We start from the raw sequence: 27,925 nt of genomic DNA, 5'->3' as shown, positions 1-27,925 counted from the left end.
GCAGCCCCGGCACACGGGGAACAGAGGAAGGGCAGCCCCGGCACATGGGGAGCAGGGGAAAGGCAGGCCCCAGCACACCGCTGTGGCCGTGGCTGTGCCGCCCCCGCCGTTCCCTGAGGAGCGGCCGCGGCTCCTCCTGAGGGCTGAGGGCGGGAGCAGAACCTGTCCTTCTCTTCCCGCCGCCGGGCTCTTGCCGTCCCGGCGGCGCCCCCGGGTCCCAGTTCAGCGCCGAGCCAGGTTTGCAGGTCGGGGAGGGCCCTGGTTAAGGACACCGTGGGAAGCGGCGGGCACAGGTGCTGGAAAGCGGCCGGCACAGGTGCTGGAAAGCGGCCGGCCCAGCCCCAGGGCTGCCTCCCCTCAGATGCCCCACCTGAGCCCTGGAGAGGCAGAAACGCCCGCCAGGCTGCACACCCAGGAGGATCTTTGGAAGAGTGTTGTGCCTCATAGAGGAAGCCTGCTCAAATGCAAATTCTTTAAAGCTATTGAGGTGTCTAAGTGTCAGCTTAAATAGTTTAGTGGCATGTTTTGGGAAATTGAGTAGTGCCCTGTTTTTTAACCAGTTCTTTAATGTGTTGTTGTGCTTTAAACACCTCGTTAATGGGCAGGAGATAATTGCCATCTCTTTTCCCAAGCCTTTCAGAAGGTGGCACCTGAGATCTCACTGCACAGCCATTAGACCATTGCAAAAAATGGCAGAAGGTCATTGTGGGCAGGAGCAGCCGCGATGGGTAACCACAGTCATCATGAGCTCGGCTCTGCAGGTACCCTACCCCTGCTCAGGACCAGCATCTGACTCACTAAGAAATGCCCCAAAAAATCATGTCCTATGTTCTATACGTGAAAATATTTTATTCAATGTCAATGAATACAGCTTTTTGAGGATAAACCAGGAATATTAGTCTAAAGCTGCTTCTACTACAGTACTGGTTCTTTTTGTGTGTCTGTGTTTTCTCTTAGCTACTTCTGCATCTATTTAGTATTCTTGCCACCTGCTATTCTGAGTTACACTGCTTTAGGATTGTTCTCCTGGCTCATCATTTTTGCACTGCAATGATGCCGTTTTCAGTTAGTGCTATAAATAATTCCGTCAGAAATGGTTCTCAATTTTCCAAATTTCTCCCTAAAAGCTGTTTTCTACTACACAGTATCAGCATTAGGGTAGACAATTACTCAGCAAGTGCGTAACTCAGTTTAAAATAGTGAGTCTTACAGATATTGATATATATGTCTGTTAACATCAGAACCCTTGACTGTATTCCCAAGTAAAGTGAAAGGGTATGTCAATGAGCTCGTAATTAGTTTCTGCAGCTGAGGCCAATTTCATGCCAGCTGACAAGAATTTAGAGTCAAGAGGGCTTTGATTCACAGGCAAGAATATCTTATGCTAGCTTGGCTGACAAGGTTATCACCTCACCTCTGCTGTGTAAATGGGTGAACCATGTTGAAGTAATTCCTGAATCACCTCAGTTTAAAGCCTATTCTTATTTACCTGCCCATTTTGGAATTTGCAGCCTGTAAACTGTGCCTGTTTGGGAACTGCTTCAAGAGCAGCTTAGCCCATAATATGGTGAGAGGTGTTGGATGGCAGTGATTTTATCAGCTATACCAGCACAACACTCTGCTATTAATAATAAGACCTCCAGCTCTGTTCAGAACTACTGCTGTTAGTAAGGGCTCCCTGTATGCAAAGCTATGGAGAAATAGCTGAACACAAATCTAAGATGGCTTTTCTGTATCCATTTTGGTTATGAGCTTTCTCTTTTCCCTGTGCAGTTATAATTTTCTTATGGCTGTTATTTATATTTGTGCATTAAATAATGCAGCAGAACTTTTCCAGAACTGTAGTTACAAGCAGTTGCCACTGAGTGTTCCCTTTCCAGGCCAATTGAAAGCATGACATTTTTGGTTACTGTCTCCTTCAGGGTTCACTTGCTGTACAGATTTTGTTTTGTACTCTTCCCCTAAATCATTACACTTTCCTGTACAGGCAAGGTGGCTGTGTTTTAAAGGGGTAGGTTAAAGAACATGTTACTAGCTAAAAAGTGGGGTGCTGGTTTCACTGATTCCACCTTTCGGTGACAAACTGATGCCTCGAGAGACCGCAGAAAACAGGACTCCAAGCCAACTTAGTGTGGGTTAGTATAAAAAGGCAGATTCTTTAATGTCCAGCCCTAGGGCCTTCAGGAATACATGATGATGTGCTCTCCCAAACTCCCATTTCCATGGGGCTTATAATATTGTCCACCTAATCCTCAGTGCACACAACCCTTCGGTGCAGCCCCATCCCGCCCCCGGCACACCCTGTCAGGAATTGAGTCTGGGGGAGAGTGGAACTCTGTCTTCATCCTTCTCTTCCTCATATCATGCAGGGATACTTGGGGGACTTCCAGTGTTCTGACTTCGAGGTCGTTGGCCTATGTTTATATCTCATGGAGCAGGCTTTGAGATATTATTCAGCTTTCTACCTCGAAGTCTAAACAACTAATGGAATTTTAGGTATTGATATGGGATGGGGTTAGAATACATAAACATTGAACTTAAGCTGCTAGAAATATTAACACACTAAAATCTGCATTTTACTCCAGTTACAAGTACTTCTAAAATCTATAAAAATTTAAAAAATCAAAAACCCCTGAGGCATCAGTTTCAGTGATTTAACCTTTAAAATATGTGTGTTTGAGCAGCTTCTGTAGAACGTTCTGCAGAAATCCTTTTTACAAGCTGAAAAATACATCCAAACCCTTTCCATTCTGTAGATGATTATTAGTTTTCCTGAGTGGATTGCAGTCTGTCAAAAAGCTTTAAAGAAAATCATGTCCCATACAGAATTTCTGAACTATTTTCCAACTGAAATGCTGACATCTGTGAAAATAATGCAGTCTAATTAACCAGAGTCATAGAAACACCCTACTGTATGTTCCTCACTTCTGCAAATCCTCCTTTAGCACATCTTACACAAATAGACTGCAAAATGTTTGAGCTTCTTTATGCATTATCCGGGAGTTGAGACAAACTGAATGTTGGCATACAGAGTTGTCATTCAGTGTTTGTAACTGCCAATCAAATACTTCAAAAATTAATTGAAAATCTTTAACATTTTAGTACTTATTTTTATGCAACAATGCTAAAGGTCTACCTTTAATGGTTCAGATTATGCTTTAAGGGTATTTTTAACTTGTGGGCTGAAAACATGTTTTTAAAATAACCTTTTAAAATTTACTTAGGATCATGAAATTTCTACAATTCTGCAGACGCAACAACACCGAGTTCGATATTCAGAATCAGTGGAAACTGGATCCGTGATATTTCCTCTTTCTGGTACAGTACTCTAAAGTTTATGCTTTTAAATTATAAACTCCAGTGAGGTCCAAGATCATGTCCTGATGTGGGCTATGCTAAGCTGAGTACAGTCATCTGTGTTGGAATGTTGTGCAGTAGTGGAAGGAGCTGTGCTACGATTGCATGTAAATCAGATGAAACAGAGAACTTCAGGAACAAAACATTTTGGTTTTTTACTTTTTTTGGATGTATTGTAGAACAGCTATGTGAGATTTGGTGAACATCAGCTGAACTGTTCAGTAAGTTCTTGTTGTAACTGAGCAAACATGCTGAATGCCATCAACCTGTAAACTGCCATCAAGATCCTGAGAGTGTATGGCTGTAAACGAAGAGCAAACCAAGACCTTTGGCTGCCAACTTCAAAGCTGAATTTGCAGACCTGGTGGTAGAAGGTAGCAGAGGAGATGGGAAAAGGATTATCTGAGGGCTTTGATTAGAAAATCTCATGATTGCATTTCACTGTCAAAGATGTGTCAATTCATTCTTGTGTCTTGTTCCATTGTCTTATAAACTAATGGTTAATTTAAGATTTCTGCTTCCTGGTTTGTGGTAAGACCTTAATGCCATTGTTGCCATGACGTGTACATTTATATGAGTTTCCTCAATAGGTGTTGCATTTATACTGTCAGACACCCAAGATTTGCTTAGGACAGGGGAAGAAGAGTTTTCTGAAAGAATTCAGAAGTTCATAAACATTCATCGGAACAGCTTTTTGGTTTTGTCAGCTGCTCTGCATGGCCCAGAAGAATGGAGTGTCATGTTCAGGATTCAGAGAAGGTACAAGTTCAACAGCAAACCAAACTTTTTGTTGCTAGGAAGAAATGAAGTAGCAGTCTTAGATTTGGCAATATTATTTAGGAATTAATAGGTCAAGAGGCAGTGGGCAGAAGCTGATGCACAGAAGTTCCACCAGAATATTGATGTAATCTTTTTGGATTTCAGTAAAGCTTTTGATACCATCTCTCACAGTATCCTTTGGGACAAACTGTCCAGCACGTAGATGGGTAAACACAATATTGATTGAGCAACTGCCTCATGGGTCAAGCACAGAGGGTAATAGTGAATGGGGTAACATCAGACTGATCCACTGTGGTCTCTTCAAACTTTACCCATTCCATGAATTAATCTCAGGAATACAAATTTTATTTTGTATTAATACACTGGAAAATTATTTAAGGAATATGTTTCTTAATGGCAAATAAAAAGAATATCAAGTGAAACAATCTGACGTATCATAGGTAATAAAAGAGGATGTACCTCAAAACATAGCAAGTAAGATTCCTTTCAATCATTCTAGGCCTTTATAATATAATTATTTTTCAATTTTTCTCTTGAACTGGAAAATTAGGCTATTTTCTTAGCTCTGTCACCATCTTTTCATGGTCATTTTCCAAACAGAACAGGAAACTTTACTTCATGAGAAAAGGCTTTATTGTAAAGTGCATATTATTTACCAGGTTTATTAACAGTGTCTATTATTCAGAGCTAGAATAATTGAAATAATCAGTGTTATTTTATACCAAAAGTGTAAAACTGGACATTAAAACAGATTTGTTTAAAACTTTTCTGTGATTTCTAATGAAGCCTGAAAATGTACATATTTCAGCACATACCTGCTGCCAACAGTGATCAGATTGTGCTCCATGCTTGTAGTCAGAACTATTCTCTGGTAGGTACAGTAGCCCTAACTGCAACTGCATGTCACTCCTGGCCTCAAGAACTGACTATTTTAATGAAGTCTTTGATCTTTACCTCCTTGAAACTAACATCAGTTTCATTAAATCCTGGGCATACTGCCAAATACTGATGAATGGCAGAGCATATGGGATGAAATGTAAGAAATTTATTACTCATTTGTGAAAATGCCATCAATTTTCATGAGTGGTGTCAAAAGTTCTGCCACCATTCAGCACGAACATGTTATTCAGCTGCTGGCAAGGCTAATTTCTCAATCTAGGTTGTGGTAATGTACTACAGATTTTGTGCATCTGTTGATCACTAAAACATGATGTTTTGGAACTATAGTCCATTGGGCACGTCAGTAATTTTATTAAAATAAAAAGTTTTATTGCTTGCAATGATACAAACTGATGTTGACAAAGCACAATCATATTTTTAATGCTTACTACCCAGCATCTTGGAATTCTTACGTTGTATATAAACCACTGACTGAGCTTCTGCTTTGGTGAGGTTGAAACATGTGCCATGTTCTTTCAAACTACAAATCACCTGGTGGGTTTGTTATAAAACAGAACTCATTACTACTTTCAAGTTTTCTTCTATTACTGTTTCTTTCAGCTTCTCTTTGGTTTTGCTGCAGTTGGGGAAGGATTGTTTTTTATTATTAACAAGAAAATTACAGGATTCTTCTCCAACAACATGAAGAGTTTCTGTAAGGTTGTGTAAAGCATATAGGGGAAGAGGGGGGAAAGCGCTGTTTATCATCACAGCTTACGCCAGGTGTGTGTTCAAATGCCCAGTATTCTGTCCATTAATTAAATTAACAGAACTAAACTTAGACCTGCTGTAATTGGAAGCAAAACTGTTTCTACAAACAGATTTTCACGGATCTGAGTAAATACATACAACTGTTTCTTTGCTGTACTTTGTTCAGCCCATTGTAGTATTAGTGAACTTGCATCAGTTTATTTCACTAATCCCTAAATGTAAATCAAACGACAGTTGCTGCACCAGATTTTAGCAAAACTCAGCTGGGAAGAGAGACTACTCTTAGGGAAGGACAGTGCCTGCAACATTTTTGCCAAATAGAAGCAAGGGCAGCCAAGTTCAGATGATACACCAAACCAGCAAGGGGCCTTAATGTGAGTGAGTCCAAGTCATCAGACAGACTGCAGGGGAAAACAGGTGGTGGGCACAAGGGGAGGTCACAGGGGAATGAGTATGCAACTGAGCAGCTGGGCACTTCGTTTGGATTACACTTTGGGTTATTTCAGATTCCTCACTCTTTGTTGTTAAGTCTCTCTCCAGTTTTGGCTCTACGACAGAAAACAGCAGCAACGCTGATGTTGATGTCAGTGTTAGAAACGGTTCAGGTGCTTAAGGACGCTCTGTGCTCACCTCAGCTTTGATCTCTTCTCTTCTGTGACTGCACTGAACGGCAACTGATGCTACTATTTTAAATCTTCAGATTCCATTCTCAAGAATGAATGCATATGAATAACACTATTTATAGAAAGAGAATGAATTTTAGGTTAAAGTTTTTGAGTGAACAAGTCTTACATGAAAATGAATTATCCTGTTATCTTAACCACATCTGGAATACAGCTTTTTTTATTTATAGTACACTACAAAGATTTACCTCAAATCCTGAAGCGTTTTTAGATCTTTCCTATGTTGTTCCAAAGCCATAAAAATAACCCAAATATTTTTTACTGCCACTGAGAATAGTCTTCAGCAGCATCACAGAAGAGGGTTTAGTTCTCCTTGAGTGTAAACATGCTTAAGAAGTACTGATTGATTGTCCAAGAGCCCCAGATAAAGAAACAAGCCTTTCCAAATGCTATCTAAATAACTGGTACAGAAATGGGACAGATGGCTATACAAACAGCATGAACCCTCCACTTGCCTTTAAAGATAAAAAGAGTTTTCTGTGTGAATAGAATTGCACAGTAGAAAGTTGTTTACATCCTGGGGGAATGCCTTTTGAGTTTCACGGCATAATAAATTAAAACACATTCTAAAAGTAATCTTAACTTTAATTTGTTTTGATATGCAGATTCCTGGGCAGTAATTTACGTGTAATACCAGTTCATAATCCTGCTGAAACTGTTAAATTAATGCTATCTATGGCAAAGGTAAGTCCAGCTGCATATACTTAAAAATATTAGTATATTAGCCAGGAAAAGCCAAGAACTATGAAAGATTTGGAGGAGCAGGTTGAAGGACTTGTTAGAAATGAAAAACAAATTTACCTTCTATCCTGAAGTGGGCATCTCAAAATAATAAACATTAACCTGTTCAGACTATGCATAGTTTTAAAAGTGTGTAAGCTTCATCTCAATATATGGCAAAGCTTAAATACATATTACAATGTTGAACATTGTACTTCTTATGGAATAGACCAATATCCAGTCTCTTCATAAAAGCTTTTAAGATTACTGCTGAACCTATAAACTTGAATTTGCTCTTCTACTTGTTCAGAACGTTTGCACTGACCTTCAACAGGAGAGCCCTGCAAGAAGTGCTGACAACACACATCACTCACCTGTTGGTTGCCATTGCATTCTTTCTTATTAATGCAAAGCCAGTTTAATGGGCTCATCATTTGCCAGAGAAATCCCTAACTGGTCTAAGGGCCTAAAAATCAACTTCTTTTTGCCTTGGGTTAACAGCCAGGGCCAAGGAAGCAATACCATCCAACTAATCCCAAGCTATCATTCCCAACTCCTGCTGGAATACTATCACCTCTATGTATATCATTTCTAAATAACTACTTCAGAACACATTTCAGATTTCATCCCTGAATAATTCTGCATTTGTACTATTGGAAAAATGTTAAATATTCTATTACCTAGGAGTTACTGTGTCCTACTTATCATACTTTTGTTTTCTCTAAGGTAACTTCCAAGCCACAAGCAGATGATACTCGTTACAACATGGAAATGACAAAAGCCCAGATAATAGAAAAAAGTCCAGTTTGGAAGATGCTTCAGGAGTACCAATTGCAGCACAATTAATTTAGTATTTGGGGTTTTTATTCATAAATAGAGTGGCTAAACTTTAAACAAAATATAGAATATTCTTAAAAATATAGTTACATTTCAGAAGACTATATACAACATACACATTTGGAATAAAAACTGATATTAAATAACTATACAGTGAAAAATAGCATACTTGGATATCAAATGTGCATTCTAAGCAGGGGGGAAAAGGACTGGACTACAGAAAAGCCATCCCTTTTTAAAATCTGTTTATAAATAATTTCCCAAACTATTTACTGTCTCTTAAGGAAAATTTTATCATTAAAGATACAGATGCTGAAGACAGTTCCAAAATACAGGTTTCCCAAGCATGCCCAGGTATATATGTATGAAATCTTACACTGTTTTTAAACAAGTCTTATCTGTTATGTTACTAAGTTTTAATGTCTCACTTGGCTCAAAGTTGATGTAGTTTCCTTTGCCATAGTGTTTTACTATTTATAGGTAGCATATTCTATTGTTATCTAGCAATACCTTACAGTCTGGTTGTAAATATAAAGCTTGTTTGTCAACATTAAAACATGCTAATAAAATTACCTTATGCTTAAACAGTGCTTTTTAATTAATGGTTCTTCAGACACTTTATAAAAATGTTCGTGATTCACATCACCAGTGAGCAACTCTTACCTAAGAAATTCTGAAAAGTAAAATAAATGCCCAACCATCCCTCCTTGCCACAGCAGAACATACCCCCATCTTGTTTTTAGTTTCCAGACTTAAGGGAAAGCATCAAATTCTGAAGAGGAGTAAATAAACCATATTTGTAAATCACATGCAACAAGACTTCTGAAGAGCAGCATTTGCAATTCTTCTGGAGGCCACTCTCAATTGCTCCTCTTTAAAGGCTGGTAGTCTCCTTTGCAACTGATGCCTGCAATTCCAAATGGACCTGTAAGGAGCACGTTAATTCAAATACTTCAGCTGACCTAACTATGTTCATCCATTACAGCTTTTGTTTTCACTTCAATGAGTTCTTCTACTCGAGCTAGAACACTTTCTATTAAATCAAATGTGAAGAGAGCTGAGTGTAAAACCTGAAATGACAAAAAAGATTAATGTTACTTTTATTAGATTTTTTCTTTTTTTTACTCACTGTACATGTACTTTTGTCTCCACATTGAAAAGAAGATGTCAGAACTTCTGAGTAACTTTGAAGGTAATGCAAACTCACCTGAAGCTGCATTCCAGTAGTCATGGCAGGCATCTTCTCCCCACTAACAGTTACAGAACAAACTGTGTTAGAATTGTGTGCCTCTGTAGAAGAAAATAACCAACGTGGCTTTTAGAATGAATAGAATATTCAACATATTAGCATTTTGAGACAGTAATTGTTCAGAACAAACCTAAGGATTGACCAAACAGGACAGAAGGTGCTGAACCTTAACAAGAAGGCAGTTTGAGTTATATGCTACCTCTGCACTTTCTGTAACACAAATGCCTTCATCACTAAACAGCTGAGATCTGCAACTCAAAACAATTTTATACAGCTTAAATTCTCTTTCAAAGGAAAAATAAATTTTATCTGGTCAGTTTTTAACACATTTTTTAAATTTCCACATCCAGGGCAATAGTAGGATGTTCTTAAACTTGACTTAATGAATCCAGACATGAAATACTTATTTTATTAAGAAAAGGCAGCAGGCCTCTTTGTTTCAGACAGATTAGTTGCAGCAGGCTAAACTACAAGGACAGGTCTGAAAACTGCAGGGAAAACGTCCTGCATTCCGCCCATGCACTTGAAATGCAATATAATGCTTACAAAGATTATACACTGGGGAAGAAAGCTAAACTGGTTACTGTCACAAGTTAGATGTCCTCTCCCAAACTCAAATCTCTTTATATTTTGTCAAAGGCTAGAGAAACATAAGACAGATTTAAAGAAAAACCTTCCTGATTAATTTTGAAGGATTCCCTTTAGAAAGATATGCATAGGCTGCCTTCAGAAAAAAATCCCGTTCTTTGCCTCATGCTTACATAGTTTACAACAGAAGAGGGTAAGACTAGGGGCAAAAAGCTGTACTGACATTTTTAGTAGCAGATGCAAACTCCTTAGGCTGTCTTAATTATACTGGAGACCACAAGGAACAGAGGATCTGACATACAGAGAGATCGCCCAAAGCAACTACAGCTCTTGTGCCCTGTGCAATGCATCTGCTTAACCCAGGGCAGAACCTGATTCTGTATGTCAGATTAAAAAAAAAAAAACAAAAAAAAAATCCAAACTAGTCCTTCAGGCTTTAGAGAGCACTGTGTGACTTATTTCTTCTTCTGTTAACCTCCCCACACCTGGTATGAAATCCAAGGACTGTGTATTCAGAAAGACTTAGTTGCTCCTGTGTAACATTAAAATCAAAAGCATAAATGCAGAACAAGCTTTGAAGGTCTTCATGTGACAGTTTTATTAGGTTTTCTAAGATTTACAAATGTGACGACAGATAAACAACTTCAGTTTTTTCTGACCAATTGTGTAAGTTTTAAATATGAAATATGGTAACTACTGAACTATTATTTGAGGTCTGGAACAGTGTCAACAGTTAAATAAAACATGATCACACAGCACTCACCAATTCTTTGTTTCCAAAGAATTACTGAAGTTTCTAGGTATGAACAAAGCTCAGAAAGAAAAACCAACTCACCTTTTCTGTTTTCTTTCTTATTTTTTATTTCTGCTTCATAATGTGCTTTTGACATATTGAGTCCTACACGTAGTGGTTTTAAAAAGTTTTGGTCAATCTTGGCAAGTGTGGTCCATACCCCAGTCTATTCAAACAGAATAGAGGAGGTTATGAATCAGTTTTAACAAAGCATTGCAATACTAAGTTTTTGAGCACCAGTTTTTTGACTGGCCTTTATAAAGCAGAATATCATCATCATGGATATTTTAGCTCCTCTCCCTCTGTTACATTATTTGTCAATTGGAGGATAAAGCAATAAAAAAAAAAGGAGAGGGGAAGTTGGTATGTAGGCTGATAGCTACAGCAATGGAAATGCACATTTTCAGCTTGTTCTTGAAAGCAAAGCTGAAGGGATCATGTTATCTTGGAGGGGAATCCTTAGCCACTTTCTCAGACTGGAGTCTCTACAGCCAGTGAACAGCAGCTGTAGGTTCCTCTCACATTATTCAGCAGCAAAATGGAACAAATATTTCAATTCATGTTCCAGAATTAACACTCTATTGAAATGCCAAATGAAAGTTCTGATAAATATCATGGTCCCCAAATGTCTATATTGCATTTAGAAAGCACTGTAAGAATGTTACTGGATACACCACTACCCCATCCTTAGGCAAAGTGACTACGAACTTCTCCTCAGTCTGGCATGGGTGGAAAGAAGTTTACAATAATGGCATTCATGAGGCAACAGATACAAGGAAAAGGTGCTCAAATCCAAGGCTGTTCAGGGTTACACAGCACAAGAGGAAAACTCCTCTGCCTTGGCACTTTATAAGCTTGTAGTTACAAAACTGCTGAAGAAAATAAACACAAAGCAGTCTTTGTGTCCTTAGATATAGGAGCCACTTATGCAACTCCTTTCTTCAGGCAATACCCTCAAAAGGCAGAGTCAGGATGATAAAAATAAAAATTCTCCATGTTAAATACAGCAAGTCCACTGATGACAGGGGAAAATTCATCGAATTTTAATACTAAATGACACAAAGTTAACTGCTCACGTAAGAAAAACAGTAATTACTTCCACCAGAATGTGGCTAAAAAAGGGAAATCACTTTCTGGAAAAATACTGATTTTTAAACTTGATTAATGAAACGCTTGTTACACAGCAATCAAAATATCTGAACTGACATGAAAGGAGGCATTTTCTTTCTGCCCCACTTGCACTATATGAAGAGAGACAGGGAGGCAGGCAAGAAGAACTGAGAGGGCTATTTTATGGGAAACCCTCATAAGATGTGATGCTATTTTCTCCTCATGCTGTATGGACATTCTTTGTGCCAGGTATTAGGCAGCACTGTTAGAGCAGGTGAGTGCTACTACATGTAATTTTTTATTAAGAATGAATGAGGAAGTCTCACCTTTCTCACAAAGCTGTGTATTCACATGAAACTGAGTGGACCATAGTAAGTACTTAATACTAATCACTCCTTAAATATGAGAAACAGTCTATCAGTATTAACTAAATAACTTAAATAGTAAATTAGAAACAAGATAGAGGTGGGGATTACAACTAAAGCTGCTGCTTTAAACTGAGGTAGCAAAATATTACGTTGGTTAAATACATCAGGACAGTTTCAATTTTTTAAATATATTGCGGAGTATTTCTGAAATATCTACATTCAAACATCCACACACAGGGGAAATGAAGGTGAAGAGGCAGAGCTATAATAAAAGCCTGGGTTACTGCAGTGGTGGGCAGTTTAGGCTGGTAAGTTACCCCTGTGCATAAAACATTCTAGGCTGTTTTCAGTAAAGCAATGTAGCAGAAAATTGGATGGGTCTGGCCATTCCTTTTGTAACTTCAGCAGATGGATCTTACATATGAGAATTTTTTCGATGCTAATGCCTAGAGAAGCTTTTAATATGTACTTATCATGCACCAGCACAGTTGCTGTAAATACAGAATATTGTTTTGCACAGCTAAAAACTAGTTAAGTCTATTTTTTCAGAAATCTTAATCCTAACAACTTTCAGCATTTGCACAAAATGCATTTTTCCTAAAGACTAATAAAATGGATCTTGAACTAACATGGTTATTATTAAGAAATCTACTTGGTGGTTTGAGGGATACCAGCAAATAAATAAGCAAGAGTAACAAATTTTTTCTCATGGGAATGCTTGATGGGTATGTGATTTTGTGGTGATATATTCTAATGTTATGGACACAGATCCCAGTTCATCAGGCAGAGCAAAAGGATGAGCTTGTCACAGTAACACTGTGAATGCAGACAAATTCCAACAGAATAAAATAACACATCACATATTTCCTAATGTCTTAAAAGCATCACTTCTGGACAACTAACAATTGCAAAGAAAAACACAAACCCCGTGTTTTTTGAATCAAGGATAACAGTGTTAATATAAATCCAGCTCTCAGCCCTCAGCTGAAATCAATGAGTACTTACTTGATTATCACTTTCACAATCCTTAATGACTAAGTATCTCAGCAGATTTAGTGATGCCATAATCCTGTGAATTTTAAAAACATACCTTTTATAATGTGCAGCACAGATTTGTATTACAGGGATAATAATTTAAATTATCCATTAGCCAGATATCCTAAAAGTAGCCACTTGTACAAAACACTCATCTGCTGAGCAGTACAGCTTAGTCTAGAGCACCAGTGTGCAGTGATACCCATCCAACAGTTCACACTTTGCAAGTAAAAATAAAACTGTCATCAGATTGGAGCAGCCTGCTGATTGTGAGGGGAAGAGTTCTCTGAAGAGACAGAACCTTATCACAGAATTTATGATATGCATCACTAGTGATCCAAAGTTGATCTGAAACTATTGTGACAGTTTTATTACTGTACTGAATTTTTACTTTTGAATACTTTCTGAAATATGCTTTTTACCTTTGTTTTACCATACTTTATAGCAGAAATTATTTATTGCCTTTTCCAGATATAAAGTACCATTACAGATCATACTTCTGGGTTTTCTAAGCAGGTTCCATGTGGGTTCCATCACCCTACTGATTTACCAGCCCAACCACTACTCATTATATAGGAAGATTTGTCCTATACAGATTCTCAGGGACATTTCAGTTAGTTTTGTATTTCTTGCAATCATTTACTGTTCAGGTGGATCTGTATTCCTACTCATGAGACACTGGTTCCCAGCAGCAAACTGTGAAACAGCCTCAAAAATGCTGAGTGCTGTAAGCTGCATCTGATAATTGTTAGTGCCTTGTATCACACAAGACAACATAACACATTGCTTTCATTCCTCCAACTGCTTCTGCAGAAAGCTGACAAATCATACATTCCTGAAGAATAATGCTTTGCTAATTACTGTAATTTCACACCAGAAGTCTTATATACTCAAGGAATGGAGGAGGAAATCCTTTTTTATTGTTAAAAATCAGTGTAATTCATTGTGACATTCTTCTGTGAAGAGTTTGTAGAAATAAATTATCATTTCCATTTCTAGTTCTAAAAATTTAAAATACATTGATGTTGTCACCTCATTAATTACATGATAGCATATGTCATGGTAGTAAGATAGTTTAGGGTCTTTTTAAATGATGCAAAAAGGAGAAAAGTCTCTAACTGTGATTACAACTCACCTGTCTGAGTTTTGCAGAAGATCTGTCTCAGCACCTTCTGGAAGTGAAAGTACCAAATCTAGAAGGGAGACCAGGTGATGTCCTGTAAACCAAACGTTGTCATATTCCTTCTGAAAAAAACAATATAAAAAGTTTAGCTGAGTACAAAAATTAAATCTTACATAATTTAACAATAACATGGGTAAAAAAGGAAAAAAAATAATCGAACATTGGAAGCCAGGTGTTCAAACGACTGTGACTGAAGTACACAAATAGCCTTTTCATAACCCTCCCTAACTTGTCTCTGCATGCCGAGCTGGTCTTTTCTATTTCTTCATGACACATTCTCCACCTCTTAATACAGTTAATATTTGTTTACATGAACTTACCAAACTTTAGAAGGCATTCTTTTTTTTATATTGAGGTATGCAAGAACTAACTATAACTACCTGTAACAGAAACTGTTTCATAATGGCAGTGCCACTGGGTTTTTCTAAATGTGAAATTTCAGAATATACTTTTACCTATTCAATTTTAGTGCAAACCCCTTTTGGACCAGTTTTCATATTATCATCATCTTCTCCCCTGTTGATTCAATATGCAGGACAGACTACGATCTAATACATAGTAATTCACTGCCATCTGACCTAATTTTGCCAGCATAAAAGATGCATAAATTTATTATATTGTCCTATTTGACAAAAGGCAGTATACTTGAGAATCAAATTTGGTTTGGAAAAGGCCCTAAGCACTTTAAAAAGGGGGAAGAAGAGTTAATCATTTAGTTGCAGTTCATTTTCCCAGCTTCCTGCTATAAATGATTATAAAGTATGATATTTAAATGGTTTTGATCTACCTCAGCCCCTTCTGATGAGTTTATCATTTGCAAAGCACTCATAATTAAATGTTGACTGTCATCAGAAAAGCCAACAAAAAATTAATAATTCTGTCTGGACTGTAGGATTTGAATTATATTCAAAAATTAGGAACTGTGGGGATAAACCCAAATACTGAGTAGTGCCACTTCAAGATAGAAAGATGTATTTTCAAGCACAGAAAAGGCAAAAATAGCTTCTTAGGAAAATACAGTAAGATTGTGCCATTCAAAATATAAGTATAAAATTATAATGTAAATAAACATGTAAAAGGCCAAAGTAATATTTTTAGTATAATTTCCCACTCTTATGTTTCTTTTCAAAGTGGATTTTTTAATGCATCACTCAAAGTTTAAGCTGTAGGCATTTTCTTAACACAATACTGGCAGAATTTTGAGATGTCAACTTGCTTTTTAGTGGTAACAACCTCACCGTTAATGATAAGTGAATCTGATCTTTTATATTTTTAATAATGTATCCTTCCACACCAGCATGGTTACTTGTCTTCAGTAAACACCTGCAAACAAAACAAAGTTATTATCTCTTCAAAGCTGCCTACAGTTAGTCCAAAACTTAGATGACATTATGTGCTTATTCACTAAGTGGGAGTTTTACCACAGAAAAAGTGTGACTGTGTAACCTCTAAACACTGGCTTACATAAGACAGGAGACTTTATGGGAGGCAATTGAAATTCATTATTTATCAAAAAATTAACATTGTAAAATTAACGTGGCTTCTCAGATGGAAACTGTCAGAAATCATCAACCTATGCAATTAAGCTGCACTAAGGCTGATATTATGCAATCTGCAGTAACTTGCAGGCATACCTGAATAATGTATATTTTCCCTCTGTGTCAAACTTGTCTATGAACAACTGCAGAATATTTAAACTCTTCTTTCTCTAAAAGAAGCAGAGATGATATCAGATAGATTCTAATTAAATAAATTCAGCACTTAACCAGTTCTGTAGGTGACTTTACCTACCAGATGCTCCATGGGACAAAGGGTCATAATTTTCACCAAATCCTGCAGTGGTGCAAAGGAAAAATCATTTCCAATTACGTACAGATTATTAAATTACATCACACTGACTACAATCTACTCAAAACATTAAAAACCCCAAACAAATAAAAACCCAAACAAAACCCCCACAGCAGACTTGATTATGTTAAGATTCTCATCAGAAAAATTTGCTTTAGCTTCAATGGTTGAAATCCCAGGGTGATACACAAGAATACTAATCTTGTGCTGTTGGGTCCATAAATAAGAATGCAGTGAAGCAGCAGATTGGCAAGAAAAGAGATAAAAATGAGCAAGCACCATCTTTCAACTAAGATCTGTGCCCACCTGCTTCAGTGACCTGTACATACACTAAGTATATTTGAATTGTCACATCTGAAAGCCACATGCTGTAGCAGGTACAAAAGACAATCAATTCTGTGCAGGAAGACACTGTGGATTCCAATTTACTAACATGGGTTCAGCAGCACATCCTCTCTGGAACTCCCAGAACACGGCCAGGTATTATTTGTAACCAAACTTCGAAACCTTCTGTACATTGCCTTTTATTACCTGAGGTACATTAATAAAATCTCTGAATTCTAAATAGTGATGGAGAAGGCTGTTATCTTCGATTCTCAACAAACTGCTCTCAAACAGATCCTGCAGGTGGAAAAAAACATGGCAATAGTATGCACATATATAAGACATTAATGTATATACTTAACATTTCATGGCTAAAACAGCCTTCACTGTAAATACTCATTGAAAGTTTCCAGGAGCTGCAATTTTAAGTGATAGTGACAATTTAAGCATTTATGCAGGAGTGTAAATATTAGTATTTGTAAGACTGAAGAATAACTAATAAAGCCTCAAAATATTTCTGGAACTATTATCTGAACAATCACTTGTACCTCTTAGAAAGGGGAAAAAAAAGTTTTACCATTCCTTAAATTGAAAAAAATAAACTTTCTAACACAGAAAATTGAATTAAACAAAAAAAAAAAACTTACAAGTCCTTTAGATAACATTGATTCTTCTGTTCTAGAAAATAAAATAAAATATAAGTTTTCAATTAAAAAGACACTGTTGATATTTCAGAAGAAATATTAGAACAGAGGTCAACAAGAATTTGTCCCTTCACAATTTTCATTCTATTTTCTAAATACAGTATCTTCATTACTCCTTTCAAAGATTTTTAGAATAAACTTGCTGATGAAAAGTTGACCATTAGATTCCTCTTTTCAGGGTCAAAAATTACATTTTTCCCCTCAATATTTATAACTGCTCAAAAGCAGTGTCATCTCTCACAGGTCTCGACACACTGACTAACAAGAAAATGAAATAGTAAGCACTAAGAGAAACCTGCCCTCCATAGCAGTGCTAGAAGCTGTTTGGTAACACTGCTGCTTATGGACGGTGAAATAATCACAATATACAGAAAAGTTCAGTTTCCGTTAGAAAGCCAGACCTTTAATCAGATGGCCTGTTATCTCAGAGTACATTCAAGTAAACAACATCACAATAGTCTCCTTTATTATTACATTAATTGTTACAGCACTGCAAGCAAACATACACTCTGATTTTTCCGCATGTGTTTAAACTACCTTAACTTCACATTTTTCAGATAAAGTTTCTAAAAATGCTATCACAATATAAATAAAAACAATACACAAATATTTTAGATAACTTTACTTCTTAATAGAAGAAGCCATCTTGTAGCGGAACTTACCATTTTAATGCTCAGGTTTAAAAACCTCCCCTGAACTCACCTGGTATATTTGAAATTTGATTCTATGAATTGCTATAAAAGATCACATCTATTATCTAGATCTGCAAATCTCACAAACCCTACCTTTTCAGAAGCACTCCAATATGTGTCATATTGCATAGCAGAAGGTATGATGGACTAAAAGAGAAAAATTAGAATACATTAAGCTGCATAAGCCGTATACACATGCACATAATATATTTGAAAGAATTCCTATTTTTTGAAAAATTAAAATATCTTTCTAAAATTTGTAGTTTTGAAATAGACAAAAAAATTAAAGTCAAATCACTGTCAGTAGCTCTTACATGGAAACTGTCTGTGCATACGTAATTGAACATTTAATATCATTAATTTTCAGCACATGACTAATCAGACCAGTTTCTTTAAAAGGACAGCTCATCTAAAATGAAACTATAATAATTTGCAGGACTATGTTCTTTATATAAATAAGCTACATAAAATATAAGTGCATAAAGGTTGACATAAAAGTAACACTAGTGAAATACACTTTTTATTTATACCTATTCACAAATAAAGTTCTGTTTGCTCAGAAATACTCTTTGAAGTACAAACTTACGACAAGTGAGAAAGAATAGTTCTTACCTAAAAACCACTGGAAAGCCTTCAATACCAAAATGCTGAACAAACACCAGATATGACAGACATGCCAAAGAATCTGCAGAATTCTTTCGCTCTATGTCTTCAAACTCCTGATTCTCCCAGTGTGGACTTTTGCCTTTATGATGCAAAAACACTAATGGTATAAATTCTCTTATATTCCATAAAATGTCCTGAAAAACAAAGACTGCCTATAGTTGCCTTTAAAATACCTCTATACCAATTAAATTTCAAACTTTCAACTGTTTTTTACAGTACATTCTCTTTTACAATATAAATATGTGATATTTATGATATACACACTCACAAAAAAAGCTGCAGGAAAAATCACTACCATTAGAAGAGTGTTACTAACATAGCAAAGTGAAGCACACAAAAGTCAGCAAAAGACAAAATAAAGATAAAATGAAGTCACTCTGCAAACGCCTAGCTCAGCTCCCTCATCCCCAGTGCTATGAGTAACAACACGCTCATGGATCACATTATGCCACAGGAGCTCTGTGTTTTTCACATCACATCACACTCAGTGTTTTGTTTTCTGCTCAGTAATCAATAAGTAACACATCGTTTGCCCACTAAAGGCATACCCTGCTTTAAAGCTGGAATTGCTCTGTGTGGCCTTTCCGTCCCATGATGCACAACACAAGGACGCCTGACTTCACAAACACTGGTCTGGTTACCCCCCACCCCCTTCAAGTGTGTGAGGGTGTTGTGCAAGTCCTGTTGTACATATGACAAAGAAAGAGTGAGATCAAGGTTAGCTCACTATTCTGGGGTTGTCAAAACTGGACATCCAAGATGTCACATTTTGGAAAATTAGGATTACACAAAATGTTATATAGTCAAAGCCTAAGTTACTGACCTGAGCTTCAGCTCTCACTACCCAGTGCCATAAACACCAGAAGTAAACTTCTTAAGAAAACCAAGAAAACATTAACTCATAATTAGCATTAAAAACATGGTTTCAGACTGTGCCCAACAGAAAAGGCAGGACAAAAAGCCAGTTTTTCAGAGCACCCTTCGACTATCTTAACCATGAGATCATCTGCTAATCCCTGCCTCCTTCCTGCACATCCTCAAAGTACAGGTTTCAGAAACAAGATTCTATCTCATTGCACAACCTGACTGATCCACACAGCAGTTTCCATTCCATGCTGAGGCAGCTGTGGAAAAAAATAGTGGATGTGATCATGATAGAAAACCCAATTATGGTTGAAAAACAACCAAAAGTTTTGCCAACTGCTTTGTGTGCTTCACTTTACAATCTTAACATCTGAATACAGAATTCTATGAAAAAAATGCTAAGATTGTTAAATACAAATTGGAGAAGAAACACGGTTGCATCACAAGGCAACCTCCAGACTTCTGTGTGCATGCACATTTGCATGCATATAGCATATTTATGTGTGCTTTCCTCATCCCAGCTAGCTCCAGGCCTTCCTTTTGACATACTCCCATTAAACTGTCTTTTTCTCAACACATGAGTTCTTCTTGCCTTTACCCTTCAGATTCTCTTCCCCATTCTGCTGGGGGCCATGAGTGAGGGACTGGGTTGGGGCTTAGCTGCCAGCTGGGGTCAAGCCACTACATTTGGATATGTGCAAGAGAGGAAATATTTTTTACCATATTCAAAACATGAACAAAGTGCAGCTCTACATACAGTAATTTTATAAATCACATCTGAAAGCAAACACATACTCTGTGTTCCCATGCATGGACTGTACCTGACTATTTCCTTATAAGGCTTGGGTTTGCTGCAAATGGGAATAAAAGTACCTTTACCCACCTTAACCTTGCTCTAATAAAATACAACTGCTATGTAAAACATTCAAAACCAGAGTAACTGCACTGATAGCACGGAAGGGATATGTGCCCACTTAATTCCCAGCTACAGCATCAGCATCAGCCAACTATCAATTTAGAGTCTTTTAGAGGCACATTACAGACTTCTCCCTGTGCAGTGCTTGGATCAAAGGTAACACAGATTTTACCTTGGCACAACACTGCAGCGAAGAGGATCCTTTAGATATTCTAATAAATTCATACATCACCAAGAGAAAGCAGCAGTTAGAGCAAAGTTACAGCTGCTGATTCAAAGAGTAGTGCAAACTTGTTTATCAAGGAGATAAAACTATGTTTGCAAGATTTGTTATTTCCACAGACACTACCTGGAACTGTTCTAGAACTTTATGTACCTGCATTATCTTACACAGCTCAGTAAGTCATCCCACTAACCAATAAAGGAAGCAAAATGAGCTCTAGAACAAGTAATTCTGAACTAGACCACTGTTTTTGCAAACACTGTATTTAACTTTGACCACACTTACTATAATTTCAGTTGCAAAATGCCGAAAAGGATGTTCTTCGATGCCTTCAAGTGGTTCCAGCTGAGCTGTCAATAATGGGAACTTCAGGCTTTTCATACAGCTGAAATAAAAAGGGGTGGAACTAAATCACCAATATGGTCACAAATACAAACCATTACAATATAAAATCATTGATGACCAAGAATAAAGTCTATACTCATAAGATAGTGCTACTCCCGGTATTCCAAGAAGTATAAAAACAATTAACATCTCCTGTAGAAGCATTCCTTAGACTTCACCTCCAGACTATGATTATCCTCAGTGCTGTACATTTGAGAAGTGGATGAATACCAAGTAGGTTCCACAGTGCAGCAACAAATAGTACCTTACCACATCCCCATACTGAAAACCAATAGTTTTTACCTTTCTTCTCTCACTTCATAAATATATAAGGCCTATTTAGGGCTTCTTTTCCAAAATACCACATTAGTTAGTATAAGCAGCCAGCATTATAAAAGGTGAGTTATTTACTGCCTATGTAATAAATGCCTACTGTTCACTGTGTTAAGTTATAGGAATATATCACACTGACACAAAATCCTCACAATTTTAATAATTCTTCTTTCAGCTCCATGTCACTGCATTCTAATGACTTTTCCATATTTTTAACAACTTCATTCACAAAAGGTTTAGCAAACTCCACCACGGCATTACAGCATTGACAAAGACCAAGTTTATCTTCTTCTATTTGCTGTTTTGTATAAGGTACAGGCAAGGGAGTAAGCTGATTCATAATCATGGCCAAAGACAAACCCACTGAGTAGGCCTTCTTGTTCTGAAGTTTCAAAAGCACTGAGGGAAAGAAAAAAAAAAGGATAAAGAGAGAACATTTCAAGACATTAAGTTATTACTTAGGAAAGGAAAATATGAAATAAAACAATGTGACTCCGTAAGAAAGCATGCAGCTTCAGGGAAGGAGCTCACCTGAGCAAATCCAGCTAGACTAAACATCAGCAGCAAGTGTAATATGCTCTAGTTACCAGGACCATGTATTTCCAAGTAACAAATATTAAAGCCATCATGCATTTCAATGTCTGCCTTTCTCCATAGCACCATGATGAGGACTGAAATACATCTGTGTTTCTAGAATTGGGCTAAATAAAATAATAGTCAATTTATCTAACCTGGAAAACACATTTATTACTTGACTCCTTTTGTGCTTCGCAAAACCAGAGAGAGAAAAAACAAAGTGCTCAGCTTTTCTGCTGAGAACTAACTACCTGAGGCAGCTTAGAACTGGTCTTTACTCCGTGGCAGAACCAGTGGAGGCACTCCCAGACCGAGGAGGCAGCACCAGAGGCTCTCCACTTTAACTGGACTCAGTGCAGGCTGACTGCAGATTGGCTATCCAAAAAACCATGTATGTCTTATTGAATTTTAACATATTACGAAACACCTCTCAGAGGTTGCTACGATCAGCATTCAGCTTGATACACAACACCTCATTTCATCTCACAAAAAAAAAAAAATCAGAAACTACCACTTCTTACCCACTTAAAGGGTGTCCAAACCCAACATTTTAAACTTTCATATATAAGCCAGAATAATGCCTCCCCCTCACTAATAAAGTATTTCAACATGCTTTAACTGAAAGTTTTATACTATAAAAATATGCAACTGTATGTTTTAAAAGTTAAATAATGAATTGCACAAATCCATTTAATTCTCTATTTCTATAACAATGAGTTCTTTACACCTCTAAATGTAACTGTCATAGGACCACATTCTTGTAATTGATAAGAAATAGCTGAATATTGCTTTTTCAACTGCTATTAATACCATCTAAAATCTCTTTCTAGCAGGCCACTATAAACATGACAGTTATGCCTTGTGTAATTTTGTAGAACATAACAGACCATAAAGCTTGCCAGGACAGGTTCATCTGAAACCATTCCAGCAAAGGCTAAACTAAATTGATAAATAACTGAAAATAACAATTCAGAAATCGCATGATAAACTGAATCTTACCTGTCTGCAAAGGCTGAAGCAGTAACATGACAGTTTGACACACTTGCTCTGCAGAGGTCTGCTCAATTTGCTCAAGTAAACCCAAAAATAGTTCCTTCGGATTGCATAGCTGCAAGAGAGGAATAATGCATGCTTTTAAAAAACCATGGTCATTACCTAAAAAATTAATCACAGTTAATCATAAGTTCCTGAATGTCAAGAAAGCAGATCTGAACATCCAAGACACTATTTAATAAATATGAAATAAGCGCTTGCCTACAATTAATGTTTTCTGTAATTTGTGTGTACACCTTCCTATGAGCTGAAAATATGACACTAAACTTGATATCTATTGCCTATGAAAACCTCACAGTACCTTTGCAAAGTAATTCTTATAAGCAAAGAGAAAAGTAGAACTTGAGCATGAATTTAACTCAAGCTATAAAGTTTTTAAGTTGTTTCTAAAGTGCATGAATGAAAAAGAATTAGTATTTTAGAGATAAAAACTTTTTCCCCATACTACTGCATCAGAATCATCAGGTAATTGTCATACTGAAGAAGGATGAATGGTTTAAGGAGGAGATTTTGCAGAGGGAATCATAAAAGAAGAGGACAACAAATACTATTCAGACCCAGTTAAGTTGAAAATGGCAGAATAGTTTTGAAACAAGTAAGGAGAGAACAAGACCAGAGACACATTGAATTAGGTACAAGAAACTGCATTTAGCAGTGTACCCTAAGTTATACTCGGGTTCAGTAACTCAGCTAAAATCATGTCCTTTAGAGGAGCGTGAACACCTGCCCTCTGGGGCCGGGGCTGCTCCCCTCCAAACACAGCCCCACCACTGAACACACACCAGGAGTTCAGAGCACGCTGCACCTTAAGATCAAGGCGAGAGCATGAGCTGCCAACAGCAGCTTATCCAAGTACTGATAGAGATTCATTATGCAAATATTGTTTGAATCAAATTGTATAAATATGTTTGTACATTTGGCCTTTCATGTGCCAGCTTTGTGGATTAAGGATCTAGCCCTCCTTACTGGGCAGAACTGTAATTAAACCAAATTCCTCTACCCTGTGTGTCTTTTGGCTTTACATATTGGGTGAAATACCTCATTTTTCAGAGACGATACTGTATCTGCAGTAGACAAGTGGCAGTTTTGCTGTGGCTGCTCTGACTGCAGCAGTTGGCCATTAAAACTTTATGAGTGCTATCTGATGCCTTCGTCTGGGTAATGCTCTGTCTGTTTTGCCCAGTTACTAATTTCAGATGTGTAAGAGGTTAATTATCTCTGAGAACACTAAGCTTGTGTCTACTTCAGATGAAACTGGCCCGTGAGTTTAAAAGTTACAGGAAACACGAAGAACCCAGAAATATTCATGCCTTATTTTCTTTGGAAATCAGGACCTCCCCCTTTCCTACAATTATTGTATTATAATCCTGTATTTCAAAACCATACCTGTGCCAACTGATCTAGTATCCTCAGGCAGTGTTCTCGCTTATCATCATCTTGTTTATACATGAAAATACATCTTACAAGAGGAGAGATGAGATTCCAACCCATATTCTTGATGATAACCTAAAAAACAGATTTTCGGAGAAAAAACCAAAATGGGATGTCTTCTAAACCCAGAAAGATTTTATATATAAAAAACAAAAGAGAAAATAGATCAATGTCCTGGTTGTAACCAACACCATAACTGTCACTGTGATAGAACATTTAACAACTATTACCATGAAGTTCTGTATTTGACATACACTGTATTCCCTCCTCAGACCTATAAACACAGCTGTATATTTTGTATAGTTTTATGCTTAATGCTTAATCTGAGGGGATTGAGATTTTCAGTTGTTATTCCAAACTCAAACATTTCAAAACCAGACTGCAAACCCCATATAGCATTGCTAAAATATTCCATCCCTCTTATCTCTCTACAATTTGGTACATTCTCTCAGCTCCCCAAGTGTCCTCAAACACTAATATCTCTTAAAATAGCATCAGCTCAGTTGGCTTTTACAATTTTGGCCAGTATTATTATATCCATCTTTGGTGGGTTGATCCCAGACAGCAACTCAGCACCCACCAGCTGCCTGTTCACTCTCATCCCTCAGTGGGATGGGAATGAGAGTCAGAAGAACAAAACAGAGAATAACTCCTGAGATGAGGACAATTTCCTGAGTGAACAATATAAGCTAGCAGAGCATGATGGGAGGAATAATGCAAACCAACTGCCACCAGCAGACCAATGCCCAACCAGTATCCAAGCAACAACTACTTTGGAATGTGTCCCCAACCCCATGTGTTCTTATTGCTGAGCATGATGTTACATGGCATAAAATATCTCATCAGTTTGGGTCAGCTGTCCCAGCTGTGTCTCCTCCAGACTTCCCAGCATCAGAAATAGAGATGGCCTTGATGCAGTACAGGCACTGGTCACCAAAAGCTGAAATACTGGCGTTTTAGCAACACTGTTTCAGTCACAAATCTGAAACGCAGCACTGTACAGGCTGCCATGAAGAAAGTCAACTCAATGCCAGCCAGACCCTGTACACCATGTGAAATCCCTGCCCTGCAAAAGAGGGATACTGTTAGTTTCTCCTAATTATGCATTTATGCCTCCACTTCTCTTTGGTGCACTTACTGAAAAACAGTTATCAGTGGTTTTGCTCTGATTACCCTCATTTGGATTCCTGTGAGCTACCTAAATTACAGAATGATGTGCACTTAACACAGAGCAACTCATTAGCTATTGGTAAGCACAGCCTTCCCTTCTTAATAAGCAGTTTTATCTATTTAATGGTGTGAATGCACAACCAATAGACTGTAAACTTAAACTCACCTTATTTTTCTCATTTTGAATTACTTCTAATAACTGAGCTGCATATCCATCTTCTAAACATTTTTGACCTGCTACCTGAAACAGATTAAAATCTTCTCCTTTGAAATCAGCTTCTTCTAGAATTTGCTAGAAAAAAAATATGGATGTTTAACTCCATGCTTATAAAAGTCAAATAAGAAAATCCTTCCTTTCAGTTCAAAATTAAATGTAGTACCATTGTAACTTATATATTTTTTTCACATATTAAAAAAGCTACCAAGAGTTACTGCAGAAGACAAAGCAGTATTTCAACAGCACTTTTTAAGTCTAGACCACAGCATGCTGTTTGGAAGATGTATTTTCTACAACAACTTGTTTTTGTTCCTGAGTACAACAATGTTTCTTTCTCCAAGAAGCAGAAATTATCAAGCACCTTGGGTTAAACACCACTGAGAAGTCAGTGAAACAGGGAGGCTGAACTTAGCTGCCCAATGAGGAACTCAACTGTCTCTGTTTCCAGGTCATTTTGGTTTTAATTACAACATATTAAGAGAAATGGGCAGTGCTTACACTTGTTACTTTAAAGGAAAGAAAACCACTTACACATCTTTGTATTATAGCTTGAAGTTCATCAACTGCCATTATAGTTTGACTCTGTTTTTCCGGCATCAAAACCTATTACGAATTAAAGAGTGCAGTATTATATCACATGAATTTAAAACAGATGCTGAAAAATAGTATTACCAAAAGAACATTAATAGAGGAATAAGAACAACCTAGACAGATATTAGATGATTACATGATTAAAAACCAAGGGAAGATGCATTTTTAGGAAGTGTTACTAATAAACACTATTCGACTCCCCATATTTGCAGGAGATGGTATTGCAGCCAGGAAACAACCTGCATTCTGTGTACAAGGAAGCAATTTTTCAAGTACTATCGGAATAATCTTAAGAAGTTGAGAGGCTTCAGCTACTACTTTGGGCACATATGTTGAAAACTGCAGCTAATACAGAGCAAGTCTGCACACCAAGTATGGATGTTCACAACATACTACACTTTCAGTGATGAAGTTCTGAGCAGAGGAGCTCCTGCTCAGCCCCAGCTGGAACACTCTAGCCTGATGTATGGGATGTGCACAGCTGATTAAACCACCATGCCAGTTTACATCAACAATCCAATCAAGATTACAAATGCAGAATCATTGATTTCTTTCTAGTGTCGAGGCTGGTTGTTTAGTGGCCTTTTTACCTCCAGGTACTATAACTCAGAACTTTCTTACTAAAAGCAATTAAGTTAAACATTTGAGTGATGCCAAGTACATACGAAGTTTTACATAGCCATGACCACAAATTACAAATAAAATCAAGCTTGGTTATTCTATATGATGTATCACAGCAGCAGTCATAATCTTTATAGTTTTAAGTAATGCCACGGGGCTAAACCTGGTTACATGACCACTGAGTGTCAATTAGTCCTACACCTGGTTAATTACTTAACTATTCATCAAAACAAAGACATCTCCATGTAAGGTTCTCAGCCTTTTCTCTCACCTCTGACCTAAGCTACATCGGACACTACCTGGATAACAAACCTATGAGGGCAATTACAAAAAGGGGGCAATCCACAAAAGCTTAAAAAGCACCTGTGTGGGACCCCAATTACTGAAAGAATAAACGGTTCACTTTTTGTTCTCGACGTCTTATTTTAACATTATACGTTGCTGAAACCTATCCATATATCTGGCCTGTCACTCTACATTACCACATAATTGATTACTACACGTTGTACGATTTGAGCTCTTCATATTACAGAATGTTACTAATCCCGCCAAAGCAACGTAAATACTCTTTTAGAACGCAGGTACTGTTACATTTTCACCCCTCGGTGACTCCACCAAGTACTCACAGCCTGGAAAGCCTGCGAGCCCCCCGCGCTGCTCCGGGGATTCACCGGCTGAGCTCGCAGATGGGCTCCGGCCTTAATCCGATTTCTAGTTAAATCTCTTCGGAGGCTTCAGCGGCAACTGTGCAGCATCTGGATCATGTGATACATTCTATTAATACTCACCAAACACTTTCCCAATAAAGAGGCGCCCCAGCCCCGTCCCCGGGCGGTACAATACGCAGGCTGGTACACAGAGGCTGCAGTCTCAGCCTGTACACGCGGCTGAATGAAAGCCCACACGGCGCCCCGTCACCTCAGCCAGGACAACCCAAAGCTCCGAGCTGCTTCCCCGGC

At 37.5% G+C, this 27,925-nt stretch overlaps 2 protein-coding genes across 5 annotated transcripts; one reads left to right on the top strand and one right to left on the bottom strand.

Annotated features, from left to right (window-relative positions):
• The first annotated feature begins 689 nt into the window (after positions 1-689).
• On the top strand, positions 690-8,036 carry C10H1orf146 (chromosome 10 C1orf146 homolog). Its single transcript, XM_071565679.1, has 5 exons — positions 690-761; positions 3,225-3,318; positions 3,948-4,116; positions 7,076-7,154; positions 7,917-8,036. Exons 1-5 carry the CDS (start codon positions 690-692, stop codon positions 8,034-8,036), a joined length of 534 nt encoding a protein of 177 aa, XP_071421780.1.
• GLMN (glomulin, FKBP associated protein) lies at positions 4,930-27,925 on the bottom strand. Of its 4 annotated transcripts, none has more exons than XM_071565671.1 (19): positions 27,755-27,925; positions 26,286-26,357; positions 25,704-25,829; positions 24,323-24,442; positions 22,883-22,991; positions 21,460-21,706; positions 20,876-20,975; positions 18,534-18,721; positions 18,015-18,068; positions 17,173-17,203; positions 16,733-16,822; positions 16,145-16,186; positions 15,988-16,061; positions 15,592-15,676; positions 14,306-14,415; positions 13,141-13,204; positions 10,700-10,823; positions 9,235-9,317; positions 4,930-9,097 (listed from the first exon to the last, which is right to left on the bottom strand). In XM_071565671.1, the coding sequence occupies exons 2-19, from the start codon at positions 26,349-26,351 to the stop codon at positions 8,990-8,992; spliced, it is 1,821 nt and encodes a 606-aa protein (XP_071421772.1). In that variant the 5' UTR covers positions 26,352-26,357; positions 27,755-27,925; the 3' UTR covers positions 4,930-8,989. The 4 variants fall into 4 exon arrangements, with proteins under 4 accessions (XP_071421772.1, XP_071421774.1, XP_071421773.1 ...); XM_071565673.1 differs by having other exon boundaries at positions 14,306-14,412; XM_071565672.1 differs by lacking the exon at positions 27,755-27,925 and adding an exon at positions 27,593-27,624.

Source organism: Pithys albifrons, chromosome 10, assembly GCF_047495875.1.
Source record: "Pithys albifrons albifrons isolate INPA30051 chromosome 10, PitAlb_v1, whole genome shotgun sequence".
Taxonomy (NCBI): Eukaryota; Metazoa; Chordata; class Aves; order Passeriformes; family Thamnophilidae; genus Pithys; species Pithys albifrons.
The sequence above is the reverse complement of the archived record's forward strand: the minus strand, read 5'-3'. Positions and strand labels throughout refer to the sequence as shown.

Bases quoted from the DNA above. Each gene is read 5' to 3' on its own strand.
- C10H1orf146 (XM_071565679.1), top strand. From the start codon at position 690: ATGGCAGAAGGTCATTGTGGGCAGGAGCAGCCGCGATGGGTAACCACA. The intron at 762-3,224 runs GTACCCTACCCC...AAATTTACTTAG, and splicing joins TCATGAGCTCGGCTCTGCAG to GATCATGAAATTTCTACAAT. The intron at 7,155-7,916 runs GTAAGTCCAGCT...GTTTTCTCTAAG, and splicing joins TAATGCTATCTATGGCAAAG to GTAACTTCCAAGCCACAAGC.
- GLMN (XM_071565671.1), bottom strand. From the start codon at position 26,351: ATGCCGGAAAAACAGAGTCAAACTATAATGGCAGTTGATGAACTTCAA. The intron at 18,069-18,533 runs GTAAGAACTATT...TTTCTCTTTTAG, and splicing joins GGCTTTCCAGTGGTTTTTAG to TCCATCATACCTTCTGCTAT. The intron at 10,824-13,140 runs GTAAGTACTCAT...CTGTTTGAATAG, and splicing joins ATTGTGAAAGTGATAATCAA to ACTGGGGTATGGACCACACT.